We start from the raw sequence: 23,653 nt of genomic DNA, 5'->3' as shown, positions 1-23,653 counted from the left end.
GCAGCTAATATTATCTAAGTGAACTATGTAATGACTACAAAACCCTTCAAAGAAATGAAAAGCTGGATATTGTGAACAAATGTCATTATTTTTTCCCCCTGATTAATTAATCTGAAAATAAAGTTCTTGGTTTTAATGATACATAGTCGCTATTGTACATTCAGATTCATCCTTCTTGCTTCCAAGCTGAGAAAACAGGTGTTTGGGGTGTTTGTAGCTAATAGATAAATATACATTTAAATTTACCTTTGGAAATCTTTTTACCTTCGTTTTGGTATTGAGTTGGTGTGGACTTTGGTATTGAGGTGTAAAGTGTCTTCATGACTAGTTTGTAATGTTTAAATTACTAATCATATCATTACAAATATGTATTGGAAAAACTGACATTTGCTCATTTGAGACTTTTCTGCCTCCTTTCCTTTAAAGGCAACTCACAAGAGCCGCATCATGTCATGTCTGAAATGCTAAAATGCTGCCTACTCTGGCAATATTTGAAAGCATCAAAGCTTTGAGTCATGTCTGAAACTACATTTAACATCAAATGCCGACTACATATAGCATACATGTATCTTTAACTGTTCTAAGTATCCCACTGTATGCCACAATATCCCACTAAATATCTCATGCATTAGCTCAGCCAGCCTTTAATAAATGGTGATGAAAAACACGCACACACCAATCAGCTACAACATTAAAACCACTGACAGGTGGCATTAATAACATTGATTATCTCATTACAATGGCACCTTCCAAGGGATGGGACATATTCGGAAGCAGGTAAACAGTCAGTTCTTAAAGTTGATGTGTTGAAAGCTGGAAATATGGGCAAGCGTAAGGATCTGAGTGACTTTAACATGGGCCAAATTGTGATGGCTAGACAACTGGGTCAGAGCATCTCCAAAACGGCAGGTCTTTTGGGGTGTTCCAAAAGTGGTCCAAGGAAGGACAACCCATCAGTTGTCGACAGGGTCATGGACACCCAAGGCTCATTGATTCATGTGGGGAGTTAAGGCTAGCTCCATCTGGTCCGATCCCACAGAAGAGCTACTGTATTGTAGCACAAATTGCTGCAAAAGTTAATGCTGGCTATGACAGAAAGGTGTCAGAACACACCGTGCATCAAAGCTTGCTGTATATAGGGTCAGTGTTATAGTAGAAGAGAATGTATCGTAAGAATGATGTTATACACACACTTAAAGGCTGATAGGCAGCTGAATTTGGGAGTTCTCATTTTTTCAAGTCTATAATGCTATACTGGCTTCATGTTATGTTACTTCTGAAACCAAACATTGTAGACAGAATGAATGTTGTAACCCTTTCTTTACATAACAAACAAAACCCTTCATTTGCAGTTTTGTTTTCTGTCTATCTACCTTACGTTCTCCTCCAATGACATGGGGGGAGGAGCATGATGGAGTAAATAATCCATCTTGTTCACGTTCATACACCTGTAACTACATATCACGTGTGCCTTCTCAAGCACTGCGGTGACATATTATGGATGTGGTTGAAAAATGTTAGACTCAATGAACATGAAAACGGGGGGTTCCTGGTTCCACAATAGTCCATAATAATCAACTTCAAGATATTTGTTAACAGCAACTAATCTGATGTAGATGCCAAGGGCTAGCCTTGCTAACTGAATTTGGCCCCTTACAATATGGCGGACGCATTGACGTATTGCAAAAACTAGCAGCAGTCGCTTGTGCTAAATAATGCTTTTATGTATATATTATTTTTTTTTTCACATATTCCTATAGCTGCACACCTTCCAACATATACTTTGTTCTCATGTCTCTGTAATATTTACATCTCAACACAACACCCCTCGCTCCCGCATCTCCGTACACTTGCTTTGATTTCCGCCCCTTACAATATGGCGGACGCGTTGCAATAGCTAGCAGCAGTCTCGTGTGCTAAATAATGTGTTTTCATGCATATATTATACTATTAATAATATTCTATCCTTATATTTCTCATATACTATATATATATATATATATATATATATATATATATATATATATATATATATATATTCAAAATTTTGCATATCTTCCAACATATACGGTGTTATCGTGTCTCTGTAATATTTACATCTCAACACACGACCAAGCACGAGCCTTTCATGATGATGCACCCGCTCTACCCACGATGCACCGGCGCTAAGAGTTGACGTCCACGCCGAGTTCCCTACTGGCATAAAGTTGGCTTGACGTTGGACGCTCGCTATTCGCGGATATGCGGAAATTAAGGCACCGTCTCTAAAGTTACATCCGACATTGTTATACACGATTCTAACTTCAATAGCATTTGAAGGGAATGATGTGCAGTCACAAAACCAACTGGAAAGTGTTCATCTAACTGTCAGCTATAACGCACACCTTTTATATTTATGATATTTAATAAAATAAACTATTAAATCATATGTAAATTAGATATGAATTTCACTACCGAATAGTTTTTTTTTAAAAAGATCCATTATCTCTTAATGGTAAATTTTCAGTAATTTTCCGGAGATAGTGTGCTGAGTTCTAGACTGTTGGAACTCTTACCAAGGAGGGATGGGCTCAATAGTCAATTAAGAGTTGCACGCTGTTAGCAGACTTCAGTAGGCATCATGGGCAGATTTAAAAAGGGGAAACATAAAAGAGAAAATGACCTTTGGGCAAAGGCTGGTGGCAGAAATCAAATAGCTAAGGCATTTATTAGACATGGCGTTGGAAAAGGAAAGGCAAAGTGGTCCATCCTAGCTGTCTACATTTTCAACTCCAACCCACCAATGAAAATTTGGCAAAATGGCTGCAAACCGTTTGGACAGAGGACAGGAAAGGTGTTCGAGGGCAGGTGCTTCAAACAGACAGAAGAAGAATGTAGTGTTCTCAGTTTTATGGAGTAGCTAGATATAAATAGCTAAGTAACTAGCTTAACTTTTTTCCCCTCATTAGCTTGACAGTAGCTTAGCATTTGCCCCAAGTAACTAAGCAGCTTGGCCAAAGCTGTTTTATTTTCACTTAACATTGATTTTAATTTTGCACAATGATAGGTAAGGCGCATTGCTCACGGTATGCACAGCATGCATAAAAACACACATGTTGGTTTTTCTTAATGTTCAGGTGTCATTGAGTTTAAAATGATTTTTAATACTGTTTTATATATATTTATATATATGTTATTATATATGTTATTATATGTATATCCACTAGAGTTGGGGTACTCGTTCCCGGACTCAGACGTCATGTACTGGGATAAATTTGTACTCGAACTTGACAGAGTACAGTTGAGTCCGCCTCATGTGTAACATAAAATGAAAGATTAAAAAAAAATAACAAAATAAAATTAAGACAACAAGAAATTAATAAATGTCTCCCTGTCTAACCAGGGAGACATTTTCTGTGTGCGTGCTGCAAATGTGTGCACACAGAAAGCCCCCTGGTGCCTCATGGTGCGAGTACTAAATTGAATTCTCTTTAGGGGTTTATTCCACTTGGACGGTCAAATAAATACACACACATCATGTCAAAATGCAGGTCTGACCGAGTATTCATGCAAATACAGTTGGTTATGTATTAAGTGAATGTACAACCCCAATTACAAAAAAGTTGGGACGCTGTGTAAAATGTAAATAAATGATTTGCAAATAAACATTAAACTCAATGAAACAAAGGAAAGAAGAGATGAAGACTATCCTTGTTACAGGGAAGATGACAGGAACAGCACTGGTGATAAAGATGAAGATGATAATGCTAATAATGACGACGCATGTTCAGGGCACAAGAAGCAGAATGGTACAGAAGAAAGGAGGGACGAGGATTATTCTTGTGACAGGGAAGATGAGGCTGGAGAACAGGAACACTGCAGATGAAGATGAGGATGAAGATGAAAGTTCAGAGCACAATAAGCAGAATGGTACAGAGGAAAGGAAGGACCAGGATTATTCTTGTGACAGGGAAGTTGAGGGCTCAAAAGGTTGACCGGAAGTGCTGCCTATGTAAATAATTTTTAATTCCTTTGGCTCCCATCCACAATCTAAACATATACATAAATAAACTAAAAGAAAACAAATAAAAATGTTTGAAATATTAAAACATTCGTGTATCATCAGTTCTTTTAATTATTTCATTAATAATAATTAAATATATATATTTTTTTTGAAGGAGAAGAAAACCATTCAATCCAGTACAGGTTCATTTTGACCCCCTTTATGCATTTGTGAAGGTTTTTTTGGTTCATGCATTGTAGGGTTAAATATCAAAAAATCTAAAAGGTGTGCGTCATACCTGACACCCAGATGAACACTTTCCAGTTGGTTATATGACTGTAAGTCATTCCCTTCAAATGCTACTGAAGTTAGAAACGTGTATAACAATGTCGTATGTAACTTCAGAGACGGTCCCTTAATTTCCGCGTATTTGAATATTGACCGTCTGACGTCATGCCAGTGAGTTCCCTTCACCGTCGGCCGCTTTACAGGCAGCACAACATTAGCTCGTTAGCTACAGTGGTTTTGACACGAGACGAGAATTAACAGAGTTGTGCCTTGTGATATAATGCAATCAACGATGAAGAAGGAAGCCGAGAATGTTTGTGTGCTCTGCTGCCAGGACATTGATCTTTTCGCCGTGGGGAAATGTGACCACCCGGTGTGTTACCGGTGCTCCACTAAGATGCGGGTGCTGTGCGAGCAGAAATACTGCGCCGTCTGCCGAGTGGAGCTGGACAAGGTAGCGGCCTGATCACCTCCGCTAACCGGCCAGCTAGCAGAGCCGAGTCGCGCTGATAAGCCAACCTCCAGGGCCTGCTAGCTGGATTAATCCGTCGTCTATCAGGAACTGTTTTAGTATGATCCCTTTGAGTCAAGGAAGTGTTTTAATTCGCTTTAACTCAGGAAACGAGTATAGCTTACCTAGCTAAAAAAAAAAAAAGTTTGTATCAGGCTAGTTAGCTAGCTGACTTTCTCTAAAACTAAACTGTCTGCTAAACTAAAGATTCAGTTTCTCAGAAGCATGAAAGATTTCGTTTTCTCTTCATCAAAGTGTTTAAAGATAGCTAGCAAGCTAAACCTTATAGGTTTATATCATTATTGCTTACCGTCTTTATATCTTTATTCTCAAATCATTTCAGTTGCCAGCCTTACAATTTCCCCAGCTGCTGAGTCTTACAATCAGCCTCATGTGGTCCAAGGTGTCCTTCTGAGCCAGCAGATAACACATATCACAGACATGATTCATGATGTACAGCTGAACTGATTATATAACTCAGTCCGAAATGGTTTACCTGCTGAAAACAAAACAACAGAAACCATCTCAGAAATCCTAATGGTTTCCACTACAAGTACCATTACGAACCATCAGCTAATTATTAAAACTATTATTGACCCTTAATGGTGTCTACAAGACATAACGTGCCACCAGTGGAAGGTAACAAATGACCAGTAGAGACCCACAGGGACGATTGCAGTTTCCATTAAAACTAATACAATTCCCATTATAACCATTACAAATTCTATGAGGGTTTAGATTGTTTAGTTTTTTTCCCCAGTGGTGATGATGGTATACTGTCTTTAATCTTTAATCCCCACCAATTCCATCTTCTCGCAGGTTATATTCGTTCGAAAGCTACAACCCTTCGCTGCTCTCGCGCATCAGGAATTCCAGGCTGAGAAGAAATATGACATCTACTTCGGTGACGGAAAAATCTTCGCCCAGTTCAGGTACGTGCGATTCAGTTTTGCCTCTTCTACGTTTGTAGTTTTGAGGGGAAAATCTTGTAATCTTGTGTATGTGTGTGTATTTTTATCACTGAATTTAGGAAGATTTTGCTGTCTGAATGTCCACAATGTCCTGAACCCAAAGTGTTCTCCAAATTCGAGGAGTTGGAGCAGCATATGCGGAAGCAGCATGAGCTCTTTTGCTGCAAATTATGTGCTAAGCACTTGAAGGTACCGTGTCGTGATTAGAGGTCGACCGATAACGGAATTTACCAATACCGATAACTAAGTTGGGCAGAACCTGCCGATAACCGATTAATCAACCGATAGTTTTTTAAATTAATACTGAATGAAAACGTAACACTCAAAGTAAAATATTACTGAAATTTATAACGAAAATAAACAGTACTGACTATACCATGAAAATGCACTGTACTTTTTTAAATGAAATAAATATTAATACATATTAAAGTAAATAAAATATATACATCCAAACTGATCCAAAAAGTAACACTCCAAATAATATAAAAATAGAGACATCCACAATGAATGGAAAAAAAAACACTTCAAATAACACAACAAAATTAGTCAGTGATAGTTTTTATTTCGCCTCTAGAGGCCGCTCTCATATTATATAACGACAGCGTAGACTTTTCAGCTGCTCCCACAGCAGACACAACCGGGGAAAACTATCGGTGTGGATTTTTGCTGATAACCGATAGTTCTGTGCTGACTAATCGGCAAAACCTATCAATTGGTCGACCTCTAGTCGTAACTGTGCTGTGTTTCTGGCTTGTACTTAGCTGACGTGCTTGTTTTGCTTATAGTCGGTAATGTTAATCATCATACAAATTCCACATTCAGATATTCTCCTATGAGAGGAAGTGGTACAACCGCAAAGAACTGGCTCGACATCGGACACAAGGGGACCCAGACGACACGTCTCATCGCGGCCACCCGCTTTGTAAATTCTGTGACGACCGATATCTGGATAACGACGAACTGCTGAAGCACTTAAGGCGAGACCACTACTTTTGCCATTTCTGTGATGCAGACGGAGCACAAGAATACTACAGGTACTTCACTGTTTCTGTGTGTGTTTGTGTTTATATAATTAATATTTATATATTTACTAAAAAGTTAACTGTCTCCTGTCTGTTTCAGTGACTACCGCTATCTCAGTGATCACTTCAGAGAGAGCCATTTTCTGTGTGAGGAAGGTCGCTGCAGTACAGAGCAGTTCACGCATGCCTTTCGGACAGAGATCGACTACAAAGCCCACAAAACCGCTGCCCACAGTAAGAACCGGGCCGAGGCACGGCAAAACCGGCAGATAGACATACAGTTCAACTACGCCCCACGCCAGCAGAGAAGGAATGATGGTGAGTGGGTCAGTCCGAGTCGGCTCGGTATAATCTCGTGTCGTTGTTTTAACCTGCTGTCAGACTTTTACTCAGCGCTCTCTCTATATGGCTTTTTCAGGTCTAGTAGGTGCCGACGATTATGAGGAAGTCGATCGCTTCAACAGACAAGGGCGCTCGGGAAGAGGAAGACCGCAGGGGTTACACCAAAATGTCAGAAGCTGGAGGTACAATAGGTAAGTCTGTCTCATTCCAACAGCTTTAATAACGTGCCTGCACTTTTACATCGATCTACGTCATAATTTCAAAGCAGATTCGAAGTAACGGCTCGCAGTAGACTAGACTCACGAAACATTTATCGTGGGTTGGAGAAATGTTCTCAATCTTGGAAAATGGTCTCTAAACAAATTTTAGAGGAGTAGGAGGTTCTTTCGCATTACGTCCAGCAAAGGTGCAAGTTGTTAAGAGCGTGATGTGTAGAAGCGTAAGTTTTATCGTTGCCTTCAAAGGAAATGCTGCCGTATCCACTGAAATGAGGACATTTGTCTGAAGGTTCGGTATCACATACAGAGATTTTATCGCTGTGAGTCACCAGTCGCTGTACTGTGATGTTGTTAGTAATCGTTTTTACTATTGGTTGCCATAGTAACATTTATCATTGGGTGGCGCAACTAGCATTCCACTTTTGACAACAGATCAGTTTTCATGTAGCTAGAATGAAACATTCTGGAGGGAGAGCGTTCGTATATAAAAGTCACCAGTGTATAAATGCACCATATCCTAGGAGATGAAGGAGAAGCAGCGTGAGCTCTTTGCCATTACGGCCGTTTATCTGCGGCGAAAGCGCAGGATACGGACTGTCTGGATCACGTTCGGACTCGCAGGCAGCATCACGGATCACGTACACTCTACTGTCTTCACTCCCATTGGTACTCGCTGCACTGAGTCACTCCAAATTTGCTTAAAGTAAAACTTTTCTCAACTTTCTCGTGTCGTTGGACACGCCCACACCTAGTCACCGACAGTCGCCCGGAAGTCATCAGCTCTCGTAATTGAATGGTCTCCAGTCGCTTTGTCGCTGCGAGTGGCTGTATGTGTGAACATACCTCGACTCTTCTTCAACTCGTCCCCTATTAACGATTTACAATAATTGGTGAAAAAATTTTTAAAACGTAGGTAAGTTTGCAAGACCAAAACAGTGAACAAATTAAACTTTGCTGCGCTGACTTGAAAGGGGAAAAACAGTCAATATAAACAGATTCACTCCGACCAAAACTATATGTGATGAGCACGCTTGAGAAGAGGGTGTGTGAGACGTGCTGGCGGAGCTCACACCAGTTTCGCTCACTCGTCTGTACACACGATGGAGTTCGGCATATTGTTCAGCTGGTTTGGTTACAAAGAGCGACTTTGCCTGAACCACTGCACTCTGTCCCGTTTCCCATCTGAAGTGCCTTTTCTGACGCCCTGAAGGCACTGGAACCCTGTTCAGATGGAAGAATAAGCAGTATAATAGCCTTCCATCAGGGAAGAAATTTAATGTATTACATATACATTACCGGTCAAAAGTTTAAACACACTCATTCTTTATTTTTCTTTATTTTTCCACATTTTATAATAATAATAAAGTCATCAAAACTCTGGAGTAATACAAATGGAACTATGGGAATTATGTTGTGATAAAAAATCCAACATAAATCAAAATAATTTAGTATTTTACCATCTGCAAAGTAGACAACCTTTTCGCCTAGAATTTCCAGAAATGTATTCTTGGCGTTTTCTCGACCGAATTCTTGAGGAATTTCCCTGAGATGCTTTTTAAACAGTATTAAAGGAGTTCACACCTACGCTGGACACTTATCGGCTGCTTTGCTGAATATTTCACCCGAGTCGTCGGTTTAAATAAATATTTTTTTGTAAATAAAATGTTAGTTTTCTAATGAAGGAAATGAATACGTTGGCACGATTATGTTTTTGTCTACAACACCGATTTCACACATTTTATCATACACCTTCAGATCAAAAGCTTTTTAACATCATGAGAAACATTTCAGTTGAATGTCCACAAACTTTTGACCGGTAGTGTACATTTCAGTTTCAGTAAATAAAATAACATTTTTCTCCATTTCAGCTTCCTCTGATTTGTTCATCACTTTTAACTTTTAGACAAAATCCGATTATATGATGATTTTATAAATGAGGCTCCAGGTATAATAAATGGGACCCACTACATCTGACACCTTGAGGATGTGTTCAAACCAAAACTCAAGACCTTAATCTCCAGACATTTATTACCTGACAGTGCTTAACCTGTACTGAATGGGGTTGTGTACAGAGAGGAAGAGGATAAGGACCTGGCTGCGGCGATTCAGGCCTCACAGGCTGCTCGCCGACAGGCGGAGAGGGGACAAGTTCATGAGAGAGGTGGCCAAAAACCACGCAAAGAGGAGACGATGGCTGGCGACGAATTAAGAGGCAATCGAGGGACAGTCAAACCTCCTAGTGACATACAAGGTAAAGTGGGTTTGAACTTTATTATTGAATCTGTTATGTGTCGTTGATTGTCCTGATCAGTCAAGCTCTCTCACGCCTCTGTCCGTATGAGATCTACTGAAACATGCTACAACTAATCACATTCCCACTGAGTATAGTTTAGTCACTACTCTTAGAGTCCTCTGATCTCAAACCTTGCTATATTCTCTCATTACTTGTGACATGGTCTGTTGTTTTTGTCTGCTATGTGCAGTTACAAGCACCTAAAAGTCCCCGTGAAATCAAAATTGTTCTGTAGCGTTTAGTATGAATATGTTCGTTTTAAGGTTATCTATGTGCTCGTGCGCTCCAAAACATTGACAAAATTCGCATTTAGAAGATATACGCATTCAAAATTTACAGTGTCTCTCTCTACCACCAATACGGATCAGCGATTTTGATATCATTCTGCACTTCAGCTTCTCATCAGATTTTCTGTCCAATCAAACGCTCTCTAGAATCTGAAGTGTCCCGCTCTCAACATTATAAAAATCACCTTACTGGAGTTGCCGTTGTTGAACGAGAGAAATCATATTGGCAAGCACGGGTCGTAAATGTGTCTTTAGCTGTTCGAACGCGTGTTTTCTTCAACTATAAGTTGGTTAAGAAGGAAATGGCTTGAATTCATTCCCTATTGGTTGGCTCGCGTCCATGCTACTAACTGCCAAGAATGGCTTAGCCTGGGCTGTGAGGTAAGCTAAACGCTATTGGCTATTTTTAAAAAGGGGAGGGGCCACTCTATGTCTCGCCTTGACTTCCTGTTTCAGAGGAAATTACGTCAACACATCGAATAACGCTGCGTGTTTCAAATCATTTCATGGGGACGTTAACGTATATATGCGATACATGTTTGTCTATTTTTGGTCTAAAAGACAAAATGAAAATTTCTTTTGAATGTTAAAGTCAAATCGATGTATTACAAGTTTTGTTTCGGTAGTAAATGGCCAGGTAATGCTGGTGAAACACTACCTGACCTGCCAACCTGTGCACTTTCAGGACCACCATATTTAATATTTTAAATATTTAAACATTTTTAACATTTTAATTAACATACATTTGTATGAGGTATCACTCAAAAATATGTCTGCCAAAAGAGCAGTTTGAGCCTATTTACATGTGAATCTGGAATGTTAAACTTTGCAATATTAACCGACTCCCCGGAAGCTCCGCCCACTTCCCCCCGATGTCGCATTATTCATTTTTCAACCACGGCTCGAAACATTTCACCGTTTCTCCAAGGGACTTCAGATAAGCCATTTGTAAAGACTATATTAAACCCTGCCCCCTGGCTGGACTACGCGATATTCCTCTTTGGGGTTGGCAGGTCTGCACTATTCATATTCTAGGTCTCATATGAGCTCCTGTAGCTTTTGCCCCCGGAGACAGCTGTATATCGAGTACATCTAAAAAATATTGATATATTTCAGGTCGATCAGCGAAGAATAATGTCCCGCTGAAGGGTGAAGACTTCCCAGTATTAGGAGCTGGTGCAACACCACCGCCACCGCCGCCTGTTCATAGGTATGTTTTGATACGTAAATATTTGTCACTGTTTGTAATAACACAAAAGATGTATAATTTCTGTCTGGATATTGCGTTGCTTTTACTACACACTGATAAACGTTTTGTTGCAGCATGGTGAAACCCACTCCTGTCTCACTGAAAGAGGATGATTTCCCTAGCCTGGTACATTCTGGTACAATGGGTCCAACCCCAATGACACCAGCATACACGGCTCAAGCTAGAAAACCTTCTTCTTTCCAAGAGGAGGACTTCCCAGCACTTGTCTCAAAGATCAGACCTCATAAACCTCAAGAGAATACGACATCTGCTTGGTCCCAAGTAGGAAGTAAATCTGGCGTGCTCAATAATAAGCCTGTGGTTCTGCCGACAAAGGCACACTCGCACAGTGCCCCTGTGTTTTCCTCTAGTGACCCACCACCCTCCTCTACTGTTCCTCAGGCTCAGGTGTCTCGCCGCAAGAAGAAGCTTACCTCTTCACAGAGCACCAAAGCTACATCCAAAGTCAAATCTCCGGTCTCGTCAGATGATGAGGACCCCCAAACTGGCAAAATGGTTCCGGAGGTTCGTGCTGTCCCCACCATGTTAGACATTTCTTCCCTGCTTACAGTGAAGACTGGCTCATCGCAGCCCAATAACAAAAACGGCAAGAAGAAGAGACAGCCTTCAGCTACCCCTTCCGGGACGGCCGCAGATAACATGGTATTGGTTACCGCTGCGGCTCACAAAGAAAACGTACCCAAGACCAAGCCACCAGATGGTGGTGTTCCAAAAGGCACCGTGGTCCCCAAATCAAATATGTTCATAAACGGATATAAGGAGAAACCTAAGGAAACTAAGAACACCATCCTTCCTGAAGAACCCCCTGCCCCTAAAAAGCAGCCCATCTCTGAACCACCAGCTGCACCTGAAGAAGAGGATTTCCCTGCTCTCATTACTAAGAAACCTCCACCTGGTATGATTCGCCCAGTTACTGTATACAAACACGGTCTCGTGTATTGTCTGAAGCTAACCTTTTATTGTATCGTGTTTGTATTTTAGGTTTTAAGACCACATTTTCATTGAAGAACATTCAGACAGTGCTTCCTCCTCCTCCTCCTCCTGGTCTCGGGCCTGTGGTCAGCAAGCCTCCTCCAGGATTCACCGGTGTCCCGCTCAACAGTAACGTAGCAGAATGCACGGTGCCAGAGTTGAACAGGTTAGCAGGCATGAAGTATAGTGAACACAAAATACAGTCTGTAATACAGGGTGTCCCAAAAGGCTCCATACGTAAGCGAACATGTATCCCAGCACTGGTTGTACCTTCGTCAGTGGACGTTCGTGGACGTCCACGTCTCTGTCTGCAACACTTCCAGTCTTTTTCAATTTGTTAATACAGTGCTGTGAAAAAGTATTTGATTTCTTCTGTTTTGTGTATCTCTCATACTAACTAGTTTTAGATCTTCAAACAGAATACAACATAAAACAAAGACAACTTGAGTAAACGCACAATACAGTTTTTAATTTATTTATTTTTATTGAAGCAATAAAAGTTATCCAACACCCTATCATCAATGTGAAAAACTAACTGCCCCCTTAAACTTAAAATCTGGGTGTGCCACCTTAAGCAGCAATAACTGCAACCAAACGCTTCCGATAACTGGAGATCAGTCTTTCACTTACTTCTAGCGCTAGGACTTACTTCTATGCTTTAGATCATTGTCTTGCTGCATAATCCAGTTGCTCTTGAGTTGCAACTTACACACTGAAGACTGGACATTCTCCTTTAGGATTTTCTGGTAGAGAACAGAATTCATGTTTCTCTCAGTTACTGCAAGTTGCCCAGGCCCTGAAGCAGCAAAGCATCCCCACAGCATCACACTACCACCACCATGCTTGACCGTAGGTACAATGTTCTTTTTGTTGAATTCTGTGTTTGGTTTACGCCAGATGTAACGGGACTCCTGTCTTCCAAACAGTTCCTCTTTCGACTCATCAGCCCACAGAACATTCTCCCAAAAAGATTTGAGGATCATCAAGGTGTGTTTCGGCAAAATTCAGATGAGGCTTAATGTTCTTCTGGGTTAGCAGTGGTTTTCACCTCGCCACTCTTCCATGGATGCCATTTTTGCCCAGTGTCTTTCTGATAGTGGAGTCATGAACAGTGACCTTTATTGATGCAGGAGAGGCCTGTAGTTCCTTTGATGTTGTCCTTGGCTCTTTTGTGACTTCCTGGATGAGTAGCTTCTATGCACTTGGAGGAATTTTGGAAGGTTGTTCACTACTGTGCTGAGTTTTTTCATTTGGAGATAACGGCTCTCACTGTGGTTATCTGGAGTCCCAGAGCCTTTGAAATAGCTTTGTAACCCTTCCCAGTCTGATGTATTTCAATCACCTACTTCCTCATCATTTCTGGAATTTCTTTCAATTTTGGCAGTGTGTTACTGGGTAAAACCTTTTAACCAACTTCATGCTGTTGAAAAAGTTCTATTTAAGTGTTGATTTGATTGAACAGGGTTTGCAGTAATCAGACCTGGTTGTGTCTAGTCCAGCTGAACCACATTATGAATGCAGCTAAATTAGTAACTACGGGGGCAAATACATTTTTCACACAGGCTCAGTTGGTACTGGATGACTTTTTTGCTTCAAACTGTATTTTGTGTTTACTCAGGTTGCCTTTGTTTTATCTTAGATTTAGTTTTAATTGTGTGTGTGTGATGTGCTCGCCATGCTTCCTGTTAAAGTCCATCACAACCTTGCGACAGCTTCCCGATCCAGCCATGAGGATGATTTCAATACGGTCTTCTTTTGTAAAAGGCGTTCTTAAACACTCTCTGAAAAAAGATATACAATATAAACTAAGTATGAAACATTTTGGAAGACATTTTGTTAAAAAAAAAAAGTGTATGGAGAACTTTTGGGTCACCTTGTGGAAATCTACTAATGTTATGAAGTGCATTGTTGGGTTTTTGGCAAATTATACATGTATTTTATCTGTTCAGTTATTTGCTAACATTACTATTTGAGTGGCATGATTTAAAAATAAATAAATAAATAAATAATAAAAATAATTCATTTTCTTTCTTACAGTTGTAGACCAGCATCCTCACTTGGAACTTACCACATGCCTGAAAACTTCAAACAGAGGAACATGGACCTTATTCAGTCAATACAGAACTTCCTTCAGAATGATGAATCCAAGTTCAATGAATTCAAAAACTATTCAGGACAGTTCAGACAGGTAACCAGTGTTAGCCAGATGTCTTGTATGAAAATATTTGTTGCTGTAATAATGCTGATTATTTAATCAGTCCATACAGGAATTTTTTGCGTGATTGTTGTGGCCCAAGACGCTGTTTTTTTTCAAAGTTTGCGATGTAACTTGCTTTGTAACTTTTTTTTTTGCGGAAAACTACTTGAATTGGTGAAATTGCAGCTGCGTGAAATTGTTTTTCACTCTTTCACAGTGAAGTTTGTTAGTAAATGAGACTCGTGTTCGATGCACATGAATCAAAGAGGGCTTTGGCTGAATGCGCGTTCTGATGATGTCACACGAGGCGTCTTGGCCCAAATCTGCGGTCATTTTGAAAAATTACATGCGCCTCTGAAGATTGTCGAATCTGCATGATTTCGCATTAATTTCTGCGATCGCAAAATTGCTAAAATCCTGGAGGGACTGATTAATCATGGGGTTTTCTACTCATCCCAAATACAAGTCCACAAGTTTTTTTTTCTTCTTGCCTTCTATAAAACCTTTTTTTTTTTTTTTTTTTTTTTTAATACATGGAAGTATTTTGTTAGTAATAATAATGCTGATGATTGAATCTTGACGTTGTACTCACTCCAAATAGAAGTTCCTGTTTTCACCCCCATGTTAATTATATAATAATAAAATATCTCCTGTGTTTTACTAGGGTTTAATATCTGCTGCCCAGTACCACAAAAGCTGCCATGAGCTGCTGGGGGAAAACTTCAGCAGGGTCTTCAACGAGTTGCTGGTTCTACTTCCAGACACACACAAACAACAGGAGCTTCTCACTGCCCATGCAGACTTTAAAGCAACGGAGAAACAGCAGCCAGGCTCCAAAGGCAAGAAGAACAAAAAGAAAGCCTGGCAAACATGTACCTCTAACAACAGTCTAGACTTGGACTGCCAAGTGTGTCCTACCTGCAAGCAGGTATTGGCCCCAAAAGACTTCAACGCTCATAAGACCCTGCATAATGGAGATGACGACTTTCCCTCTCTCCAGGCTATAAGCAAGATTATCAGTTAACTGCCAAAATCAGGGGCACTGCTCCCAGAATGATGCTTTTTTTTTTTGTTATTCTGAGGGTCAAAGATGCTTAAGACAGTGAGGTATCATGTGAAACAATGCAGCTGTAGTGTGTCTAGAGCATGGGCGCTCAACTCCACTATCGGAGTCCATCAGAGTTTGGCGACTTCCTGGTTCCGAGATGCCTAATTTGGCACACTTGTAAATTACCAGGTTTAACTATGGCATTCCAGGTCTGGAGTTGGACACCCCTGGACTACAGCGTTTGAAATAATTCACCACTTTTTTGAAGAAAAAATAAAATAAAAAAAACTTTCCCAACTCAAAAGGTGAGATTGAAATGTTTTGTAATGATGGGAGAGATTTGCTTTTGGAGTATTCATTATTATTATTATTATTATTATTGTTATTATTGTATAATACATTTCTTAATGCCACATCTCTGGATTTATGGGTGACATTTTCATCTGTTTGTACTCATGCTTTAGGCATGGTCTAGCTGCTGCATTTTACAGAAGCCCTAAGAGACCATGCATAATTATTTTTTTCTTTCTTGTTTTCTTGATGTAATTTTCCTCATGATCTCCACATAAAAAAAAAGTTGTTTTCTCGTGACCATGACTTAGCGCAATCCTGCTGCATCATGGATGAACAAATATATTTTTTTTCTTTGATCAGAGCTGAAATGGCTCTGTGTCTGTCAGTGATTGATAACTTCCACATTAGTGTCCGACACGCGAGAAGGAGGTCTACGTGCACGCGACACCAGTCCCATTCACAAGGCGTGAGATTTTCTCATGGTAAAATGACATCGTGAGGAAAACAGCTTTTTAGGTCATGTGGAGATCATGAGAAAACAAGAAAGAAAGAAAAATGCAAAAAATAGCTACTTCCGTAGCATTTGATTCTCCCAAAACATTTATGTATGGAGTTATTTTCATTAGTCTTGTTGCTCACCTGTTTTTCAAACCAACAAAAAATAAAGAGGTTTTATATATTTATATATAAGATTTGGATGAAGGAAAATGATTATGAAAATGATGAGTTGTGTAAGTGCCTCGTAAATGATCCGTCTCTGACAAAGGGCTTTCTTGAAGTCCGTTGATAAAAAGTGATTTCATCAATCAAATGAACAAAGTACTTGTACCATTACCATTTCCCGTCAGTCACTGTGACACCTCGGCACTTGTTTCCATGCTTAATTTGAACTTTCCTCATTATTTATTTAGGACCTATTATTATTATTATTATTATTATTATTATTATTATTATTTAAGGGGATTATTGTAACTAAGCTTTTAGTTTAGCAGAGTGTGACCAGGGCGGACAAAGTTCTATTTTTCATAACATCTCTTTTTTGTTTTTTGTATGTTTTTTTTTTGTATTAAAATGTCATTCTTTTTTAATTAGCCTACATGCAATAATGCAGTTGATGCATAGTAAGGCACTGACCTCTGGAGTTAAATAGAAGAATGAAAGCACATTTATTATTTTGACTGCAGGGTAATTATTATTATAATTTTATTTCTTTCTTTCTTTTTTTCTTTTTTTTTTTTACTGCATCCCAGCATCTGCATTGCTCCTGCTTTTGTTCAACTCTATTCATTTCTGAAAATGCACTGGGACGTGGGGATGAATACGTTTTCCTGTTAACTTCTCTTTTGTTACCATTAATGACTGAATGTTATGTTCTATTGTGATCTAGTACTGTTTTACACAGCAATGGGTGGGGGAAAAAAAATATTTACCTACAGATTAGATGAGTAATGATGCACAGCTGGCTCCTAAAAGAATCAAATTAAATGGTTAAATACACAAATTTAGTCATTATTATTATTATTATTATTATGTTTTCATAAGGACATGCTTGTGAAAGTCATGCAAGTTGCACAGATCAGACGTCTCATGAAAAAAAACATATCTTTTTTTATTTTAATGACTGCAGTCCAAACACATTAGAATTGACAACAGTAAGTCTTTTGTGTACAGCATTAACATACAAGATAGGATATGATGCCAGAGTAGAAAGTAACGTCAATTTTGGGGCCATATTTATAATCCTTTATGCCTTGTGCGTATGTTGCACTTGAGAGGGTTATGAATTTTAAAAAAAACCAACACAAAACATACAATGATTTGTGTACGTGAGTGGACGTCTTCAGTTTTTTTTTTCTGGTGCAATTTTTTTTTATTTTCTAGCAGTTACCACAATAAACGTGACCCGATCGGTACGCAAACAGTGGTCCATAAAGTGGTGTTTTTTTTTTGTTTGTTTTTTTTAAGTGTTGGTACAAGAAACACAAAAACCCTGATCACTTTCACAAACATACTCCATTTAGGTCATGTATTGAATTACAGTCAATATCATTTTGTAGGCTTTCCTATCTGAGAACACACAGAAACATTAGTGATATCCTACTACATATCAGACGAAGCACTGATGGTCACCAAACATTTTAACATCATTTTAACAACTTAAAAACGCTACTGTCTGGTTAATGTTTTAATTTATTCCCCAGCATTCGCAAGACTGCGTTTTAGAGTAAGCTCTTTTCCAAGAGGATTTCATTTTAGTTCTGCTTTTATTAACATGATCCTGTGGGATTGTTTTCATAATGGCCTTTCAATTGAGCCTTTCTTGATTGCAGTTTTATCGTATAGACGTTTTTCTCTTAAGCACCTAGGAGTATCAAATGTGAGTCGCTTGCTTTGTTATTTCACGCCAGATGTATGAGTTTAAACCCCTATTTTCATGGTTATACCATCTGTACTACACACCTAGTAAAAGTACCCTTGAACAAACACTGAACAGTGCGTTCTTGATGCAGACGCGAATACTTGCGCTGCCTTCACTAAATCAAACGCTGAAGTGAAACGTCGCTTGAGATAACCTTCAGCACAGGAGGCCTACAACGGCGTCTCCGTTTGAGCAAGACGGCACTCTAACGTACAGTTTGTTTGGCAGGTTGTAACTGGTAAACATCTTTTAATATAATCTGAAGACTTCTTTCATACTTAATATATTATAAATATTGCACTTCATATCGCCACATAAACACTCAGTGTATTCTATGTTTCAAGTTAGCTTTGATGCATGACAGTTAAACGCTTTCTGAATATGTTGCACATGCATATTTTTTTTCTTTCCCATAGGTTAAACAGCGCTGACGTTTTTAATCACACGCCGCTTGTAAGGTTCTCCTGTTAATTTCTTAAAAACGTAGCTGACTTTTCCTTGTTTTGGTGACCTGGACGGATAGATCCTGTCATACGTAGAAGAAATGTCTTATTTCATTTCCTCTCTGATTCAACCTGATAAATTAATGTTTAACTATCCATATAGACCCAAATTAAATTAAAAAAGTCACAATCGACAAACTCTTGTACAGAAGGTCACAGCACAGCACTACCTATGAACACTGTCACACCATGTCAGCTTGAAGAAAGGCCAGAGCCTCTTCCTGCATTCATACTACCTTTGACGGATCTGATACGTTGCACATGGATCCTGATCGGCACCTCTAGTAAATTGGCACCTGGTAAGTCGGGGCGTTGGAGTCTGGTTTCTCAACGAAAGGTGGGCTCTGGTAGTCATCAGTGGTCTCTGTGCCAGGCACAGTGGGGTAAGGCTGGATAGGTTGGTTGCCATCCAGATGTTCTGTGGTGAAGAGGGACATGTCTGTCCCTAGAAGATACTTCTGCACAGCCCTCACAGTCAGACCAGCCTGAAACGCAAAGCCACACTCGTTCAGACGGACGTGCATGTGTATGTCTGAACCTTAGACTGGCTCAGAAAAAGAAGTGACATCTGTTAACCTTTACTGAGGATTTATCGATATCTCAGATCAGTGAGTTCACTCATCACCTTGCATTTAATAACTTTGCTTGCTGCTACAGCATAGCTTTAAAGTGTTTTACCCTAGGTACCATTAGCACATACATAGCTGCTTAAGTTCTAGTAAACTACAGTCTCCCAAAAATCTGCATACATAGGAAGAAATTAACACTTTTTAGTCTTCCAAAATTTTTCATGCTTAGTGTATATATATATATATATATATATATATATATATATATATATATATATATATATATATATATATATATATATATTCAAATAGATTAAGAACGCCTTTGATAAAAGAAGAACGTATTGAAATCATTCTCATGGCTGGATCGGGAAGCTGTCGCAAAGTTGCGATGGACTTTAACAGGAAACATGATGAGCACATCACACACACACGACACTGCTGCCAAACTTATTAACGAAGACTGGAAGTGTTGCGGACCGACCGAGAAGTGGACGTCCACAGCTGATGAGACTTTAGGGACACCCTGTAGTCTGCATTTATCACTGGTAGACTTTTGGTGAGAATTTTAGGATCTGATCTCAATTTGCATAGCCATAATCAGTGAAGATTTTCTTCACTGTGAACATTAGCTAAGTTAGCTTGCAGGTTCTGTTTTCAGAACAGAAATGTTTCCATTCACCACATCATCCGCTAATGATTTGCACGTCAGCGCATGATAGGTTCAAGCCATTGACACTGTTTAGTGAAATCACAAACTGTGCTCATTTGTAACACTCCCTAAATTTGTTTTATGTATTTTATTATTGCAGAGAAAGTCTGTCTTTAATTGAAAATGTGACTTTAAAAAAAAATTGTTCAGAAACAAGCATCCAAGAAAAGTTAACTTAAAAAACCCCCACTTTTTAGTACATTTTAATGTAGTTTTACTGCGACACGATATTTCCGATTAAGATGTTGATGCATCTATCAAAATCTTGAAGATAAATGTAAGAAATAAATCAGATTTTGACTAAATTTAAAACTCTATTAACCCTAGATTTAAGTCTATGGTCATGTTAACATTGGTTCTTTTCTTTTTTTTTATACATATGCCTGTCAGTGGTGATGCTAATATTATAAGCCACTAAGCATCTTTCACATCTTCATTCACTGTGAAACAAAAAGAGGTGAAGTTGCTCTGTGCCCCCTTGACAGACTGAAAGAAGTATCTAGAGCAATCTGTTGTACTTTAGCTAGGTCATGATGTTATTCTTAGACTGAAATGGGTTTGTTTTCAGCCTGCTCTGTCACTGTCTGTCTCCTCTGCTGATGTTGAGATTAGAAATACAGTATATGATGCATGACTATTAACAAGCAAGTCTTATCATTTCCAAAGGATAGAAGCATTTGAATAGGTTTTAGTAAATTAGCTATGTATTCTATGCAGCACTGACCCAGGTGAAGATGGAGAAGAAGGAGAAAGCTATGGCAGCTCTGGCTGCATCAGCTCCCTGGTTCAGTGGCAGCTTGTCTGGCGTGGTGCGCTGCCACTGGTTAGCCAAGAAACAGAAACCAACAAACCACAGGAATGTCCACAAACCTAAAAAAACCCCCCAAAAAACACCAAATGTTAAATAGATCTCTGAACACATAAGTACACACTTATGTGTGTACACATAAAAAAGACAGAGATGAACAGCATAAAAATGTGTTGCTCCAAGACTCGACTCAAATATATATTATTTTGCAAGCTTTACCTGAAAATGCAATCTCCAGCAAGACTGCCTTCTTCCTGTCTTTAACACTGCTGATTTGTTGGAACTTCATTTCAAGGACAAAGAAGAAGATGCATGCCAAAAAGGCTATGAGCCCAATGGTGACACCGTAATTGCAGGCATCATTGTTCTTGTTGAAAACACAATGGAGAGTCTCACTTCCGATGTTAACGTAGCCTTCGTTTATTATGGAGCCAAATACCACCATTGAGAAAATCTAGAGTAGAGAAGAGAATAAAAATAACAAAAACTACTGGACAAACCAGAACTATAATTGTAGTCAATTACTGATGTTGTGTTCTTCCAATTTTAGGCGAGGTACCTTGAGTTTAAGAATTCTTTGACATAACAGGTTTGTGGATGGAATGATTTATTTACAATTGTACACATTTATTATCTGGCTACATTACTACATTATTGGCTTTAATATAATAAATGTTCTATATAGAAACCTACAACAAAGGTTTCCCCTATAAGAGCTTTGGAAAGCTAACAACATTTAATTATCTAGAGAACCCCTCAAAAGCTATAGTGTATATTAATGAGACCACTTGTAAAATACTATGACCAGTAATTCTATAGCAATTTTACTTATAATAATACTACTACTCTGCTACTACTTCTACTACTAATAATAATAAGAGAAAAAAGCATCCCAGTATACTATATGCCAGTATACACTCCCAGTATACTATATACCTGTATACTATCCCAGTATATTATGTACAGTTACACTACATCCCAGTATATTCTACTACATATCAGTATACTACATCCGAGTATAATGTATATTGGTATACTATCCCAGTATAATATGTACAGGTATACTGGTATCCCAGTATACAATGTGAAGGTATACTACATCCCAGTATACTATATATTGGTATACCATCCCAGTATACTATGTAAAGGTATACTACATCCTATATATACTATATATTCTATATCCTTTATACTACTATATATTGGTATACTATCCTAGAATGCTATTTACACGTATACCTATGTGCACAGTATACTATGTACCTGTATACTCTATCCCAGTATACTATGTACCTGTATACTCTATCCCAGTATACTATGTACCTGTATACTCAATCCCAGTATACTATGTACCTGTATACTCTATCCCAGTATACTATGTACCTGTATACTCAATCCCAGTATACTATGTACCTGTATACTCAGTCCCAGCATACTATGTACCTGTATACTCAATCCCAGTATACTATGTACCTGTATACTCTATCCCAGTATACTATGTACCTGTATACTCTATCCCAGTATACTATGTACCTGTATACTCAATCCCACTATACTATGTACCTGTATACTCAATCCCACTATACTATGTACCTGTATACTCAATCCCAGTATACTATGTACCTGTATACTCAATCCCAGTATACTATGTCGGTACCAGTACATTATACTATATACTAGTATAATATGCAGGTATCTATACAGTATGGGCCTTTTTCTCAGCCAATTTATCAAGACTGATCAGAAACACAAACAGCCTGATTGGTGATCCAGGCGGAGGCTGTGATGCTCTGTGTGAGAGTCAGGAGAAGCAGCCGCTCCCGGCCTTTCTCCCCATTATGACTTCATATAAAAGCCTCGTTAGAAAGAACAGGCCTGGAGCAATAGCTATACAACAGCTCATCCGTAGCTTTTCACAGTGGTAATCGGATCAAATGAAAAGCATTATAGTACAGTATTCTGTGGATTATATGATAGTATCGTGTGGTTTATTACAGTGAGATATCAGCCAGTAGAAATCACGGTAACCACCACGTCCATGGCATCAATACGTCAACATTTTTACGCAACGAAAACCCCCCCAAATAGGCTTCAAATATTACAGCATGTATGTAATAGCTCACTGAATTATATAAAGCCCATGTACTGTAAGGGATAAACGCTATGATAAATGAATTAAACGCTATACCTAATTAGTGCTCGGGTGTTCTTATTACGCGTATTAATGAGACCCGCGTTATAACCACAATCCACGCTGAATTAGACTCACCCATGCTAATATCCTAAGAATGGTCTGCGGTTGTTGTATAAAAGAGACGGGGTCGAATTCAGCCCCAGCTCTTCCAGCGCCGAAAGACCCCACTCCGTCCATTTTCCCCCCTTCTGCTATGATTCAGGTTGAAGGCTGTGCGGGTCGAGATGGATACACACTTGCGCGCACACGCACACGCACTGGTGCGCGCTCTCATCAATCCAACCCCGAGGTCTGCTGCGATACTCAACAGCGACATCTACAGGCAGCAGCATGGTCTTGATCTTTTCACTAGAATAACATTTTATTTGGTCAAATAATCTGGAATTATGATGCACTATATGGCCAAAAGTATGTGGACTCCTGACCATCACACACACCATGTGCTTGTTGAACAGATTTAGTCCCTCTTTTGCTGTTATAATGCGCTCCACTCTTCTGGGAAGGCTTTCCGCTAGATTTTGTAGCATGTCTGTAGGGATTTGTGTTCACTCAGCTACAAGAGCGTTAGTGAGATCAGGCGCTGATGTTAGGTGAGGAGGTCTGGGGTGCAGTCGGTGTTCCAGTTCATCACAAAGGTGTTCAGTGTTGGTGAGGTCAGGGCTCTGTGCAGGACATTCGAGTTCTTCCAGTCCAACCTTCTCAAACCATGTCTTCATGGAGCTCGCTTTGTGCACAGGAGCATCGTCATGCTGG

At 39.3% G+C, this 23,653-nt stretch overlaps 2 protein-coding genes across 2 annotated transcripts; one reads left to right on the top strand and one right to left on the bottom strand.

Annotated features, from left to right (window-relative positions):
• Positions 1–4,429: 4,429 nt before the first annotated feature.
• znf598 (zinc finger protein 598) lies at positions 4,430–19,058 on the top strand. The gene is made up of 12 exons (XM_053613094.1): positions 4,430–4,724; positions 5,601–5,713; positions 5,812–5,941; positions 6,575–6,786; positions 6,875–7,092; positions 7,193–7,307; positions 9,407–9,585; positions 11,031–11,124; positions 11,238–12,079; positions 12,166–12,322; positions 14,194–14,344; positions 15,018–19,058. The coding sequence occupies exons 1-12, from the start codon at positions 4,551–4,553 to the stop codon at positions 15,375–15,377; spliced, it is 2,745 nt and encodes a 914-aa protein (XP_053469069.1). The 5' UTR covers positions 4,430–4,550; the 3' UTR covers positions 15,378–19,058.
• On the bottom strand, positions 18,899–23,317 carry syngr3a (synaptogyrin 3a). Its single transcript, XM_053613095.1, has 4 exons — positions 22,976–23,317; positions 20,926–21,160; positions 20,623–20,768; positions 18,899–19,102 (listed from the first exon to the last, which is right to left on the bottom strand). Exons 1-4 carry the CDS (start codon positions 23,075–23,077, stop codon positions 18,899–18,901), a joined length of 687 nt encoding a protein of 228 aa, XP_053469070.1. The 5' UTR covers positions 23,078–23,317.
• Between the last annotated feature and the right edge of the window lie 336 nt (positions 23,318–23,653).

Source organism: Ictalurus furcatus, chromosome 24, assembly GCF_023375685.1.
Source record: "Ictalurus furcatus strain D&B chromosome 24, Billie_1.0, whole genome shotgun sequence".
Classification (NCBI taxonomy): domain Eukaryota; kingdom Metazoa; phylum Chordata; class Actinopteri; order Siluriformes; family Ictaluridae; genus Ictalurus; species Ictalurus furcatus.
Note: the sequence above shows the minus strand (reverse complement) of the source record. Positions and strands in the feature narration are given on the sequence as shown.

Bases quoted from the DNA above. Each gene is read 5' to 3' on its own strand.
- znf598 (XM_053613094.1), top strand. From the start codon at position 4,551: ATGCAATCAACGATGAAGAAGGAAGCCGAGAATGTTTGTGTGCTCTGC. The intron at 5,714-5,811 runs GTACGTGCGATT...CACTGAATTTAG, and splicing joins AAAATCTTCGCCCAGTTCAG to GAAGATTTTGCTGTCTGAAT. The intron at 12,080-12,165 runs GTATGATTCGCC...TTTGTATTTTAG, and splicing joins TACTAAGAAACCTCCACCTG to GTTTTAAGACCACATTTTCA.
- syngr3a (XM_053613095.1), bottom strand. From the start codon at position 23,077: ATGGACGGAGTGGGGTCTTTCGGCGCTGGAAGAGCTGGGGCTGAATTC. The intron at 20,769-20,925 runs GTAAAGCTTGCA...GGGTTTTTTTAG, and splicing joins GCTGGAGATTGCATTTTCAG to GTTTGTGGACATTCCTGTGG. The intron at 19,103-20,622 runs GTCAGTGCTGCA...TTTGCGTTTCAG, and splicing joins TCTTCTCCATCTTCACCTGG to GCTGGTCTGACTGTGAGGGC.